General features: G+C 32.5%; 1 protein-coding gene across 2 annotated transcripts in view; it reads right to left on the reverse strand.

The window, feature by feature from the left end:
• LOC131850832 (E3 ubiquitin-protein ligase HECW2) overlaps window positions 1–15,227 on the reverse strand; it is a 73,308-nt gene that overhangs the window by 52,197 nt on the left and 5,884 nt on the right. For both annotated transcript variants that reach the window (XM_059201198.1, XM_059201197.1), the window contains 2 exons: window positions 13,084–13,176; window positions 12,340–12,539 (listed from right to left, as the gene is read on the reverse strand). In XM_059201198.1, the coding sequence (XP_059057181.1) occupies window positions 12,340–12,539; window positions 13,084–13,176 (293 nt within the window). The remainder of the gene's footprint in view (window positions 1–12,339; window positions 12,540–13,083; window positions 13,177–15,227) is intronic.

Consider the following 15,227-nt stretch of genomic DNA (forward strand, 5'->3'; position numbering starts at 1 on the left):
TCGACAATATATTTTGAGTATGTTACAAGAAGTATGGCTCGTGTCCAGTATGTATATATATAACTTTATTGGACTCGTAGAATGAGCATGTTTATACTTTTGGTCTTAAATCTCCATATGCAAGGAGTATTTACTTCTTTATTTGGCAACACTCAGGCCAGATGATTGGGTATAGGTTTATTATTTAAAGTTTTCCTTCTATAACGGGAATATTTGTGCCTTATTTCAATGGTGGTTTCACTCACGACATTATATTGAAATGAAAGGACTACCATATCCGGGATTATAGAGACGAACATATTCTTTTTTTATGTGACTAGAATGACCAACAACAACTGACGGTAACGACTGTCACCAATATGCATGTGACGTGTGAGAGTGACCTTTGCTGTCATTCGTTTTCATTATAAATTTTCAAGATGTCATGCCTTCATGCTACTCGTCTGCCACATATCACCTTAAATCGAGCATCTCCGATCGATCCCCCGTCCAATTCAAACGGGAATCGAAATTACGACCGCCTACGCCAAAGTTCGATCACCTAGCGATGCTCTCAGACTAAAGTGTATCCGCCAACCACGTGTTGGCGGATACACATCAGCCGCCTCATAAGTCCTTCCGCGGGTTTCGAGTGCCATCTGCACTCGCGCCCTATCATTCGGTGAAGTAGTAAAGGTCAGCTGCGGCCAACATTACAACAAAAAAAAAATGCTTGGCGCCTGAAATACCTTTGTCTCACTAGGTTTGTATAAAGTCTACCTTCATAATTCACAATATTCTTTATCTATGCAACAAGACTGACATCTGTACGTCCATAATAGTAGGAGGCGTCGTACCATGGCAGAACAATGAAATTACTGCTGTAATGAGGTCGACGAGCACGCGACCGACGGTAACACCGACCGTCGCCGCTGATTTATAAAGATAATGGATAATTGCAATTATATCACGTTATATCTTACCAAGTAATAATATTTTAGACCTCCCTTCACATGCAAGGTACAATGGAGGATACAAGGATACACTAGAATCTACCATAATTCAGTTATTATTGACTTGAAAAAACGGTAGGGAATAAATATTAATAAAAAAAACAAAAAACTTGACTTGCATTACTAGACTGTCCTTACCATATACTAATGAACACCCTAACATGCCCTAATGATTAAATGATTATAAAATTTAATTTTGAAATATTTCTACAAACAATAAACTTACAATAATTTTGTCACAATCAGTACGTAACCTACAAAGTCTTGTTGATTGTAAAAACAGTAATTGAAATCATTGTAGATAGAATTGGAGAAAATATACACAAAAATACGAACAGATGTTCATCACATCGAAGACGGTTGAAAATTTGCATAAAATACCATGTCCTCACGTAATACAATGTTTTATTCAGTTTTTACCCGTCGAAGTGTTAGGCAAATTTACAATACCATATATAAATAGAAAAAAAGATAGTTGATGTCGTGTATCAGTTTCTGCACTTACTTATAAACCAAACAAAGGATTTTGATACGGTTTTATTAAGAGAATATCTTCCAGAATTGTTATTATATATTTATAAAACAAGCACACAGTTTTACGTCTTCCGTCAAAAGCACGGTAAAACATACCCATGCAGTTTTGATGGGTCGCCAGTTAATAATAAATTCGTACAACCTTAAGTTTATTCAATATTAGACCAAACTGACTTTTGTCTTCGTTTTTGTTCGCTTAATTTATTTTACTAGTGATTGATTCTAAAAGTAGTTACGTTATATCTACCAAGTGACATCTTTCCTTTTATAATAAAAAAATAATATATTTTTTTATAATAATCATAATATTATAATAACAATGAACTATAAATGATAAGAAAAAATAAATTAACTTTCACATCAAATTGTTAGTAAGTATAAGGATTAAAATGCTTGTTTACTCAGTCCACAGATTAATTATATTTTATTAGACAACTACTATTACATAATCTGTGGTGCAAGTATAAGTTTGTCCAAGTACAATACCGTAGTTTGTTGAAGGTTCACAGGGGAGTACAATCTCTTCCCACACTCCACCCACGAAGTATTAGTATAATAAGTGTACACAAACTGAACATAATTTGTCCTACTTGGATGCACCGTGCACTACTTAGTAATTACCTCATAATTTCAAACCTTTATTTTGGTTCCCACATAGAAATAACATCGTTTAAAGTTTTACATTTTGCTAAAGATATATTTTGTAAAAAGATCTTCTGTGTCAATCTCAGTCTTGACTATTTCAGCCGAAAAACAAAACATTTAACACTATTAGTTCTCGGTAGAAACTTCAACTAACTAACTTGAATATGTGACGACAAAATCATGAAAAATGACCATTCAAAACTTAGATGAATTATGTATATTTGAACACCTATTAGTATTTTGCCATGCTACATGCATTAATATTTTTATATTTCACTAGCTACACGCCCCGGCTTTACACGGATGTACATGTATAATGTTTTGATTCACTCTATCTATTGGTAAAAACTGCATTAAAATCCGTTGCGTAATTTAAAAGATCTAAACGAACAGACAGCGGAAGTGACTCTGCTGTCTGTTCGCTTAGATCTTTCAGCCTGCACTCATTATATACTATGTGAAGGAGACTTGGTTTTAACAAGTTTGAAGCTAAGACTTGTTAATTGTACCGATTTAAAAAATCATCAGTAGAGCTAGCCCTATCAATAAACTAAAATAAACAATCAATCATTGATTAAAAAAAAAAGTCACAACCGAAACTGTATTAGAACATTTATGTAGGTTTTCTACGTCAAAAATGAAGCAATATCTATTTCAAGGTCTGTAACCTGAATACGTTGAAGAACAACGTGTAAATCAGCATGAAAATTAGTCTATTTAAAACAAACATCTGCTTTTAATTAAAATTATCTTGTCACTTCGTAAGTACAAGTTTTAATTATTGTTAATTAAAAAAACAATACACTTAAAATAATGTTTAATGGTATAAACGTGACGGTGTTTCAGCTTTAATTATAACTGAACGGCAGTAAAATAGTTAGGTCACTTCAATAGCTGTGGTGATAGAAAATGTTAAAGTCGTACCCTTTAAGATAGATAAGTATTTATTTATTTTATTTGAGATACAAACAGATAAGTAACACGCCACTAAGTTTAAACTAATAGTTTTACGTCAAGATGAACATAGATTTAACCTCTTATTTATTTAATTTATTCTTTTTAAACTGTTTAAAAATAATAATCTTAAGAAGATAAAAATGTATCAGTCAAATTTCTTGCCAGTTCTTCTCAACTTAAGTAGCTAGCCGAACCGAGAGGATGGGATAATGATTCAAAATTGACATGCATAAGCGGCCGAAAGTATTCTGTATGAATATTAAATTTAATAAAATTGTCAAAGAAAATACATGCAGCTAAGAAAATGTTGAAACATTTACATTTATTAATCATCAGTCATCTTGGTATATTATGTTTACACCTTCTCCTTTAGGTGTAAATATGCCAAGGACTCTGGACATTGCACATAGCGCCATCAAGACTCAAACTAAGCAGAGCTGTGCTTATGGAGACTGGACAACTGATATAAATATTTAAATACATTTTATGTAACTACATAAATAATGTAGTAAGATACTTAGGACCACAAAAGTATGCATCGTGCGAGGAATCAAACCTATGGTCATTGGAGGTAAGACCATGTGTTGAGGCCGTCTAATTGCTAAATAAATAAGAATGTAGTCACAGTATTATCGTGACTCAATATCAATTAATTACTTCGACGCTAGTCTTCCATATGGATAGGAAACTTTTTACCTATATATGGTATAACAATGCAAATTACACTATATTATTCATTCGAAGTAAGCAATTAAAAAGTTTCCTTAGCGTAGAGAATACTATTAAAATGTATTAGACTAGATTTACTTGAAACATCTATTATAAATGTAACTTAGTCTCCATGAAATTTTCTTTGAAAGACAAATTTAAGAAGAATTGTCATTACTGCCTTGAATACGGATATCAGTCTTGTAAGATACTTTACCTGGTAGTTGATATTCTAAACCCGCCTAGATATGTGTCAAGCTACTTAAATATTTCCATTATGAATAGCAATGCGTAAGTTCTATTTCGATAAGGTGCGTAGATTGTCTATAAACTTTACGATATGTAACAGAATCAGTTAAACCAATCTCTATAAATGAATTCTATTCATGTATGACTTCATACACTTTTCTGTATATAGTATAGAATTAGAACGAAAGGTAATTTAATCATTAAGCAATTTCTTCCAGAAAAAAAATTAGGTAGAAAGAAGGTAACATAACAGAAAGAGTAGATAAACGCCCGTAACGATATGCACACAAATACATGGTCCCTTTTTTCATTCATTCATTCTTGCCATTTTTACTTTCTATATCCACCCAAAGGTAGACTAGAAGAAATTTATTAACGATAAGACCGCCTTTTGTAACAGTTAATATATACTTAATATTTTAATTATTTTCTGTATTTGGTTTAATAAAAATATATATATCAACATCAATAATACATACATATACTTCGAGTATTTTTTTTATTGGGGGTTGTCAGGGGGCAAAAATTGGGATATTTTTAGGAGTTGTGGTTTTTATCTCTTCAGGATAGAGTGTAAACTTTCCAAAGGAGATATTTCGTTTATGCATGAGTGGTCTACAACCATATAGGATGTGTAGTGGCGTTCCCCTTAAGCTTGGCAAAATATGCAGATTTTTGTGTTACTTCGAGTATAGCACATGGTAAACATGTGCAAAATACGCAAATAAGGCGTACGTAATTTATGATTGGTTACATTCTTCAATTGTATTTTATATTAGTTATGATTATTAGATCGGCGCTGACTAAAATATTCTCACACAGTACAGTCTTTTCTTTTTTTATAACATAGCCAAAACATCAGTTATATTAATGTGCCATGGATACTTAAAATTTACTGTAAAATATTATCATGGACTTTAATAATTTCATTATTACTAAAGGTCGTGAGTAACCTTGCATGGTAAAATGATTAACATTGTCGGAAAATTAAAAACGACAACAATTGTATGTATTTCGTTTCCTTATTATATCATAACAGTAAAATTATTTTAAAATAGTATTTTAATAAAATAGATAGCTGTAGTAAATTGTAAAAGCAAATTTATTTTAGGTCACAACTTCAGCGAACTCATACTAAATCGTGACACTAGGAATTTCAGTAACCCTGTATTCCATTCCCAAATGAGCACAATAACACATTTACTCGGTAGTCTAAACTCTATATCAATTTAATTTCAAGAAATCCTTTGACGGCCTTGGTGGTAGCCCTTTAGCACACTGCTTTATATCCGATGGTTCCGGGTTAGATTCCTCGCACGGTACAAACATTTGCTTTCATGAGTATGATTGTTTGTATTGGTCTCGATGTTTTCTTTGTATATTATGTATGTATTTACAAATGTGTAATTCCAGAGCATAAAGAGATGAAAAATGGCGTAATCAAATATTATTTTAAACGAATCAAATATTATATTAAATAAATTAAATTATATTACCAGAGTAGACCGACTAGATAATTTATAATGAACAATATCATAACAAAATTCCTATTCAGAACAGAATATTTTATTAGTATATAGAATGATGTCACCAACTCAACAGCGCGGCGCAGCGGAATCCATACATTTGGACAGATGGCCACAAATTCGGCTAACAATGAAGCGGTGTTTCTGAGAAATATTTCTAATTAAAATCTGTTAATAGTTAATATATGAAACTGACAGGGCCTTGTCAAGTCAAAAACGACCATGTAATGCCTCCAAAAATTTATCGTTTGTAACATAAATTTCGGTCAGAGAGCAATATTTAAAAAAAAATATAAATTCCGACCCATTTTATTATAACAAAGGTTATAACATTTTCGTGGGCCATACGTAAATGCAAACATATATGAATAATATTAAGATATTTCTTAGAATACGTTAAAACTATTAATAAACCTATTTAAATATATTTTTTTCAGAAATAAAATAATAAATATATTTTCATATTTTTAATCTATACAAATAAATAATATTAACGTGTCTGTTTGTAATTTACAATTAACAGTTTTTCACGAAATGCAAAACGAAAATGAAAGTATATACAGACATAAATAAAAAATGTTTGACTGTTTGTTTGTTCTTGCTAAACTGTGATGCGGCTATATGGACTTTGATGGGACTTTTACTTGCAGATAGAGCATATTATAAGGAGTAACTTAACAATCTTTTAGTATTTAAATTATATTTATTACAATAAAATGTAAAGTTAAATTCCACGCGAACGAAGTCGCATGTAAACAGCTAGTACAATATTATTATTTCCTAGTATCAATAAAAAATATTATTAATAGTTTTTTTTGTAAATAATTTAAGCTTTCAAAATAATATTTTAAGAACATATCCCTATTGTCTATACATGAGGTGTAATAACGAATTATATAAGCAAAACTGATACACATAGCAGCTTTATTTACCTGCTGACTCTATTGTCTGGGCACAGAACCTTGAGTGACTTAATTTCAAACTGTACAAACTAACACAAGGACATACAAACATTGTCGATTGAAACATTTGTTAATATCTTTGCCGATTCAATTAGCCTCAACTGTACTGTATGAACGGTAGGTGAATCTGTTTGTTTGATTACCTAATTTGGGATTTTATACCTACCATATATTAGCTTTATTTGTGACAATGTGTTATTTATAAGTACAGACATTTTTAAAAGGTCAACGGACTCTAGTATACTTACAAAGTGTTGGGGAGAAGGGCATTAGTGACCCTGTTGCTGGCAATGTACCATGTCAGGTTCACATCCATGAGGTTCCCTCTGAAAACTATCGTGGTAAATTGCCATTTGCCAAGATGGGCTAACTGACCTGGCTTCACGCTCATTTTATCGTCCTCCTCTGGTGCCCTGCTAGCGTTAACGATTAGCATAAGCAGGTGCCCCTTTCGACTATCATCCATTAAAAAAATACACAGAGTACCCTTATGTATTAACAAAATTTTCTTTACATATAAAATCTATAAATATCTATAAAAACGTATTTCAGTTTATTAGAGTATAAAAAAAGTATTTTAGTGTAGCCAATTGTTTTATTTCAGACCAAGATTAACCTAATTATTATTATTTGAACAGCTGAAATATGTTTTGCAGCAATATATATATAATTATAAAGTACTATTTTATCTTCAACTTCTACAGAACAAGATATTATTAACCATAATACGTAATTAGTATAATTAATTGGTTGCTTGTATTTTAATACACAAATTTTACATTTTAACTTAAAAATATAAAGTTACAACAAAATTATTTAAAAGACCAACATGCAAGTATCCTGCTCGTCTTTATCTGATGCGACAGCATTTGGAATAAGCGGTAGATAAAAAAATAGTTAAATAAAGAATTTTCTATTCTGTTCTAATAACATATTTTCTATGTCGATCAGATTTGAACTGACGAACAGTTTTATATATCAGGTTACTGAACCACTACGATGCTATGATACTATGATGCTCTCTACATTGCATTTCTAGATAGGATGCGAATCATAAATTCCAATAAACAAACACATAACGGTAATACGGTGACAGTATTATGAACTCGACGGTGGTGAAGTGCAGACGGCGTCTGCAATGAATTCAAACTGCTCACAATGTTATCGTGGGGATCTTATCTCGCGGTTGTCTTGCTACCTGACGCTACATACAGTCCAAGCGATATATTATGAACAATATACTCCAAGCAATACTTACGTCCTATACGTAAGTATTGCTTACTATTTTTAGATGATTTTTAGACCTCATAATCCAAACAACACCTCCCAGTGACAGCGTTTACGTGTATTATTTACATATTTCTAGTGAGTACTTACACAGTAATTTTAATAAAGACAGTCCAATTTCTTAATTATTATTAAACACACGATATTTGCCAATTATTACGTCAATGACAAAATGAAGAAGTTAATTATTTTACCTACATTTCTTAGAAATTTATTTGAATGTGTTCAAACCTTAGATGAAAAGTGTTGAAAACCTTTATACTTAAACGATATTAAAATAAAAAATAAGTAAATAACTACATATACTATTTTTTACAAAAAATAACACAATATAACAATGTCCAATATTTGAAGAGAAATAAAATAAAATATTTTTTTATTGAATAACATTTATTATTAATAATCTATATTGTCCCATTATTTAGCAAATGTCTCTCCCATTTCTCTCTACTCTTCGTCACCGTGAAGCGAACAATAATATATTAGCATTTTAAATAATATCTCTTTATCTTATTGTCCTATTGCAAAGTATAGACTAGCATCTTACAGCAGATTAATAAAATTAATAGAGAAAATAAAATCACATTTACTATTCCCTCTAAAGGAACTGGGGACTTACTTCGTTTAGCACGACAACTAAAAACTCTATTACGTTTTTGTAGTTATCTTTATATTATTACGTTTTTATAGTATTTACAGTGAGCTGCCAAGGGAAAACGTACGATTTAATATCAGTACAGTGCCGCACCTAATGATGCCTAATTACATTGTCTAACGAACACTAGACTGCGCGTACGCACGTCCTTCGACCGCAGCCCGACGTGCACAATGGGTATATTAAATAAATGCAATATAATGACTATAAATATATGACGGCCTTGGTGGTCTAGCGGTTTAGCATACCGCTTTAATTCTGATGGTTGTGGGTTTGATTACTCGCACGGTGCAAATATTTGTATTCATGAGTATGATTGTTTGTCGGTCTCGGTTTCGGTCTAGGTGTATTATATGTATAATATGTATGTATTTACAAAAATAAATTTAAGTATTTATATCAGTTGTCTAATACTCATAACACAAGCTCTGTTTACCGTGGGACTTAGGGTTATTTATATATTTATTTTGTAGACTGAAAAATTAATCTTCCGAGTCGTATAACTGTTTGGGTAACTCATAACTTTCACCTATATAGGTAGTCTTTGTAAAGGCCCTTCGATTGATTTGCCGTCCAATTCAAGCGCGGATCAAAATTACGATGGCCTGAGCCAAGGTTCGAACCCCTAGCGGTGCCTTCAGACTAAACTCGTATTCATTAGACGGGAGCAGACCTTCCGCCGCACTATATTCTTCCGCGGGTTTGGAGTGCCATCTGCACTCGCTCCGTCCAGTGAAGCTTTAAAGGCCAGCTGTAGCCAACAGCATTAGAATATACACATAAACTTTAAAAGTCGTCTGTGTGGGTCTGGTGCGTGGTCTATTTCAGCCGCCAAGAAGCTTGCTTTGTTGTGTTTTGGTTTAAGGGCAAGATAACGAAGTTAAATTATAGGATAAATTGCATATCATATAAGTCCAGAATAGCAACGCATGAGTGATAACACAGGCTCGACATGATGTTGTAGTGCTGATTACCTCCTACTATCAGGTAGAACGGTAGCTTGTTTGCCATTCAAATTGTATTAAAAACTATACAAACTACATAACTTATTTGTACGTATAGTTAAGATCAATTATGTGGTCATCATTGTACACCTATATAAGGAATTATAAAATGGTATACCAGGAATTCAAAAATTGTTATAATAAGTTTTACAAAATACCTTTAACTGTGTATGTATGTATATAGGTAACGTTTAAGGTCTTAGCACACTAAAGGTCTGAGAAGGTGTATAGTTCAAGAGTAAACCATTTTTAAGTATTTTACAAAGATGTGCTGTAATTTTAGTTCTGTTTCTATTTAAAAATATATTTTTTGAGAAACATATATTTTTTATAAAATTTATCTAATTATTTATAATTGAAAAGCCAGGCTTTTGGTATATATGTATATATTGAAACAATTTATGAATCTAAATGTCAGGAACCCATGTATAAAACTATCATGGTATCATTAGGGAATATTTTAATAATATATGCAATGTTATACAAACGTGTTATACAAAATTTAAAATAAAATAGTAATATCATATTCTCTTTATCCGTGTATATATAATAGAATGTTAATATGTAGAAGGTATTTTTTAGTTTTTCTAACTAATAAATAGTATGCAATATAATAATATAAATACAATAGAAATCAAGTCACAATAATTAAAATTATCCAAATATTGTACCTCCTATGCGACAGTTCTTCGTTTCAAACTCTACGTCTAAGTTCGCGTCGCATCGCTTACTATCGCTACAATTTGTGTGCTGAAGCCTTGAAATACTATTTCACGTAATGTCGGTATGCTCGGGTGCAAATTTATTAAATTACAATGACTGGGGTGACACAACATAATAAACGAGTGCTATTATTATAATAACAGCGATTACCTCGCCCAACACAATAATCACGGGCTCGAAAGTGAGGTTATTTTAGTCTTCATTTTAGGAATGTAAGAGTTATTATAGATAGATAAACTCTTTATTCACCTATTCCAGACATATAGTATATGAGTTATATAAAATTACATGAACAAATAAAAGAAATAGAATAGTGGATAATTAATATAAGATAGAATAGAATTCGAAAAAGTTTGTAACTGTGGATGGATGATTGTTACTCTTTCACGCAAAAACTACGGAACAAATTTTGATAAGACTAATTTTAATTTCATCAAAATTCGAATAAGACATAGGCTATAATTTAAAAAGATATTATGTAAATTGGACGAAATATAATGATAAATGTCAAGTAAGTGAGAAGCAGACGAAGTTGCGCGGGTCATCTAGTATCTAATAAAATATCAAGTTTTCTGATATTGTTTATCGGTCATTTAAATAAAAGAGCCCAGAATTCATTTCATTTACTAGCTTTTGACGGCGACTGCCTTCGCGTTATATGGAATAGGCTACGGTATCCGTCAGATGGGCTTTGATTGCCACCACAGTAATATAAAAAAAAAATATTTCTCGGAATGAAAAATGTATTGGCTTATATTTAAGTCTATTTTAAACAAAGGATTACTAGATAGAGACAAAATTGCTAGTTTAATAAAATACTAGTCCAGGTGAACCTCCACGCGATCCCCGATACAAACAATTGTCGTAAATCCTAGCGAATCAGCCACAATATGCTAATTGACCTGACTTCATACTCATTCCAAATATTCCATTAAAAAAACTACTTATATGTATGCTTAATTTTATAACGGTAGGTTAATGGTTCTTCGTATGTTTGATGATTTTACTGCCAGAAACTTTCAAGTGTATTCAGAATAAAGCCCAAGATTCATCTTAGGATGAAAGGTTTGAGGACGTGTAGAGGACAAATATTCCTTTATTATTCAAAAACAAGCGTACATGTATGTAATAGACGTCATATGATCTATCTTAGAACCCGGATTACAATACTAATTTCAGTCTATTCCAAGCAAAACACACTATTTAATGCGAAAATATAATAAATAGATATAATTGAAACAAGTTTAAATAACAAAATAATAAACTTCATCTTCGTGTGGCGAGACTTCTAGCGCCATCTGTCGAAGTTTGTTCTATTTATATAGACACCAAATAAGGTGTTACCTTCTAACGTATAAGCTTATAGGTGTAAAACATAGATGGCGTTAAACAATATAAACCGTATGTGCCTGAGATATAATGAAAGTTAAGAGCCTTAAGAGGATTTTTGATGATAGCAACTGTTGTCCACACAGCTAGACGACCTCCAAGTGATCTTCTCTGTAAACCATCGTGGTCAATTCTTGGTGATTATGTCATGAAGGTATAACTGACCTGGCTTTATGCTCATTCTATCATTTTCTACTGATACCCGTGCGCAAATTCTGACAGTACAGATTCCATCACATCCGTATAGTAAGCAGTCATCGTAATACATTATGCGAAGGGTACCGTACCACCATATTATCTGCATAGTTAATATAATATATGCAAACTCCGTCTAAATGACAACGGACTTCGGTATTTTTTATAGCATAATAAATAAAAAGTTTTTAATAAGATATGACGGCGACGGTAGTCTAGAGGTTTAGCACTTTACTTCTAATAGTCACGGGTTCATTTCCCAGCACGATACAAACATTTGTATTCATGATTGCTTATATCGATCTGCATATTTCCCATATACATTATGTATGTCTTTACAAAAATTATGTAAGTATTTACATCAGTTATCGAGTACAATACAAGCTCTGCAGCTCTGCATATCTTGCTACTAGATGACGGTGTGTATTGTCCACAATTGACTAGTCCAGAGTTCTAGTCCCAATATTATCAATTCACACGTATATATTATAGTGAGATACCGATGGTACTGACCTGAGCATGCAGGTGAACTGCACGTCGTACTGGTACCTGGCGAGCGCGACCGCGCCCTCTGTGCGCACGGCGCGCACCTTGTCGCGTAGGGCGGGGTAGCCGCCGCCCCAGCCCGCGCCCCAGCCGCCCCACCCGCTGCCCTTGCCGCAGCGCTCCCGTAATATTGACATTATGTTCGCTTGCCGCAAAAAAGCCACCACCTGCCAAGGGGAACATCAATAATAGAATACAATACTATAAACGAAATATTTGTTTATTGTTTTGTGAACTTCCTGCCTATAAAAGGGCTTACATCCAGCTCCCCAGGGACTGCTCCACCCGGAGTCGAGGCTCGTTCGGCTGGCTCCAAGGCACCAATCTACATACTCTTAGGAGGTGTGGAGGACCCGGCTCATTCATTCATTCATAATTTGCAATTGTATTAAAAAAAATAAGTTTTTAATTTATAGATGTGTATAATAATCCGCTAATCTACTTTGTTTTTCCATATATACCATGAATGTAATTAATATATATGACTATTACCCGTACTACGTACTCTGCAGAGTTTGGCAATTGAGAGCGCTATTGCCCCTTTAAGAAAACTTTCCTTTAAACTTGTTCACTATAAGCCCAACAATTTTCTTCATTTGATCTGGATATTTTTTTTATAAGTAATAAATATCTCAACTTGTTTACTATTGCTAGACCAACTATTTGATTCATTAGACTATTAGGATACAATTTTTTGTATGTAGTACATACCTTATCATTATAAGCGACAGGTATTTCTTCCTGCGAGTTGTGTGCGTGTGTATCCACGGTCGTAAGTGGGGGCCGAGGTGGCGGCGTCGGCGCCTGCGCAAGCGAACAATCTATTACTATTTGTTTGATGACAAGCGTGAAATAAATTTAATATTAATATTAAAAATGATAAATTTGCCCACTGATTGACTGGGAGAAAAGTGCACCTTTTTTATGTATTTGTGCATTGAAGTTTAATAATAAAATAATACTAGAATCATTACAATATACAACAACATGCGCTGAAACAAAAATACAAGCTAACAAACTATAATAAATTACTTAAAAAATAAAAATAATCTTAACTTATTAAACTAATCTAAAACAAAAACTTGCTACAAACTTGATATTTTACAAGAACTATTGACACCAACATGCTATTTCAAAATTACAATAATCATATACATAAACCTAATGGATTTATATTATTTTATTTCATTCAGCTACAACTAATTCACCGCAAATATGCAGTGTGGAAAGTTGACTACCGTTATGACCTTCTCTATTGGTGATCAAATTCCTATCGTTATTGAGTCTACGCCCATATTGCGACACGTGTTTAGCCTCAGAACGAGGCGTCATCAGGCATTGTATAGAGTTTGGTTAATACTTGGAAGCCTGTTGTTGTCATTGTTCGTTGACCTAACCGCGTCATAAGGGGGGAAGTGATTGTTAGTAATGTGGATTGATAACCCCATTGCTAGCAATGTACCATGTCAGGTCGACCTCCACGCGGTTCCCCCTGGAAACCATCGTGATAAATTCCTGGTGAACTTATCACGATGGGCTAACTGATCTGACTTCATTTTCATCATGTCATCCTCCACTGATGTCTCGCCAGCGTATACCGTTAGCGCAGGCGGGTGCACTATCATTCCATTATCATCCATAAAAAAAAACCGCATCATAATATAAATCCATTAAATATTGAAATGGACTTCAGATAAATTACACCCAATTTAATAAACTATAATATACATAAAGGAGCCAATATGAAGACATAAACAGAGGTCTCACTATGAAGAAATCGTAACACATATAAAATGTCTAACAAAATAATATATTTCAGTTTAATCTATATATGATAAAGTAGCATAGTAAACATGGAGTGATGAAACAAAGCTCAAATTGATCAAAATACTGTGAACTATATAAAATTTCATTTAAATCAAACATGCAATGCAATGCATATAGAAAAACTTATACATTTACGTGATTACAAACAATCAAGTATAACATCTTTTAATAGACAAATTACAAATTTTTTAATATTTATAAATATTTTAAGTTTACTGATAAAGTTATAAGAGTACCAGAAAATATTTTATTAAAAGACGTTTTGTTCAAGCTAACACTGAACAAGACAACAGTAATGTCTATTCATACGAGAGCTGATAAATTTTATAAATAAATTCTTTTCTATCATTATCTATATATAAAAATAATTATAATGTTGTTTGGCTAAAACAGTAGCCGTAACTAAAACAGCAGTAACTTCAGGATAAAATACAAGATTTCGCTTTCAGTTGGTTTACTACATTTACTATTTGAAAACCAGTTAGGTTTTTTGTTTTGCGCCTCATTAGATTTAATGTCTTGATTATTATGACTACAAGCAGCTGCAACTTACGATTATATTTAATTTTATATTCATCAGTGTCCAAAAAGTGTGAATAAATTTCAAGCTGAAATTTGTATTATTATTTATATTTGTATGTATTTTTTATCAACTCTCGAATAAGGATCGGTTCAGAATGACGATGATGCATTAAAGATTTCCAATATTGAATTATAATAGTTTCATTCAAAATCTAATGATGAATGCACATAATTCTAAAAGCAGCCAACAGTATGGAATGAGATATATTTATGGGGTATAGGTAAAGTAAGGGCAGTAACCTAAATAACATATGAGCTATGGCCCGATTTCCGATGGGGCACATGAAGGTACTCAAGGTACACAAAAACATATGAAGGTAAGATATGGGCAAGATAACGGAGCTATGGACTGGGGTAACTGGGGGTGGGACCTCATGGTATACCTTTTTGCAATATTTACTACGCCTATTTCCTATATGAGCAAACTAAGAAATAAGCAAAGTAAA

The sequence above is a fragment of the Achroia grisella genome, unplaced genomic scaffold, assembly GCF_030625045.1.
Source record: "Achroia grisella isolate CSIRO2021 unplaced genomic scaffold, CSIRO_AGI_Agris_v1 utg779, whole genome shotgun sequence".
Classification (NCBI taxonomy): domain Eukaryota; kingdom Metazoa; phylum Arthropoda; class Insecta; order Lepidoptera; family Pyralidae; genus Achroia; species Achroia grisella.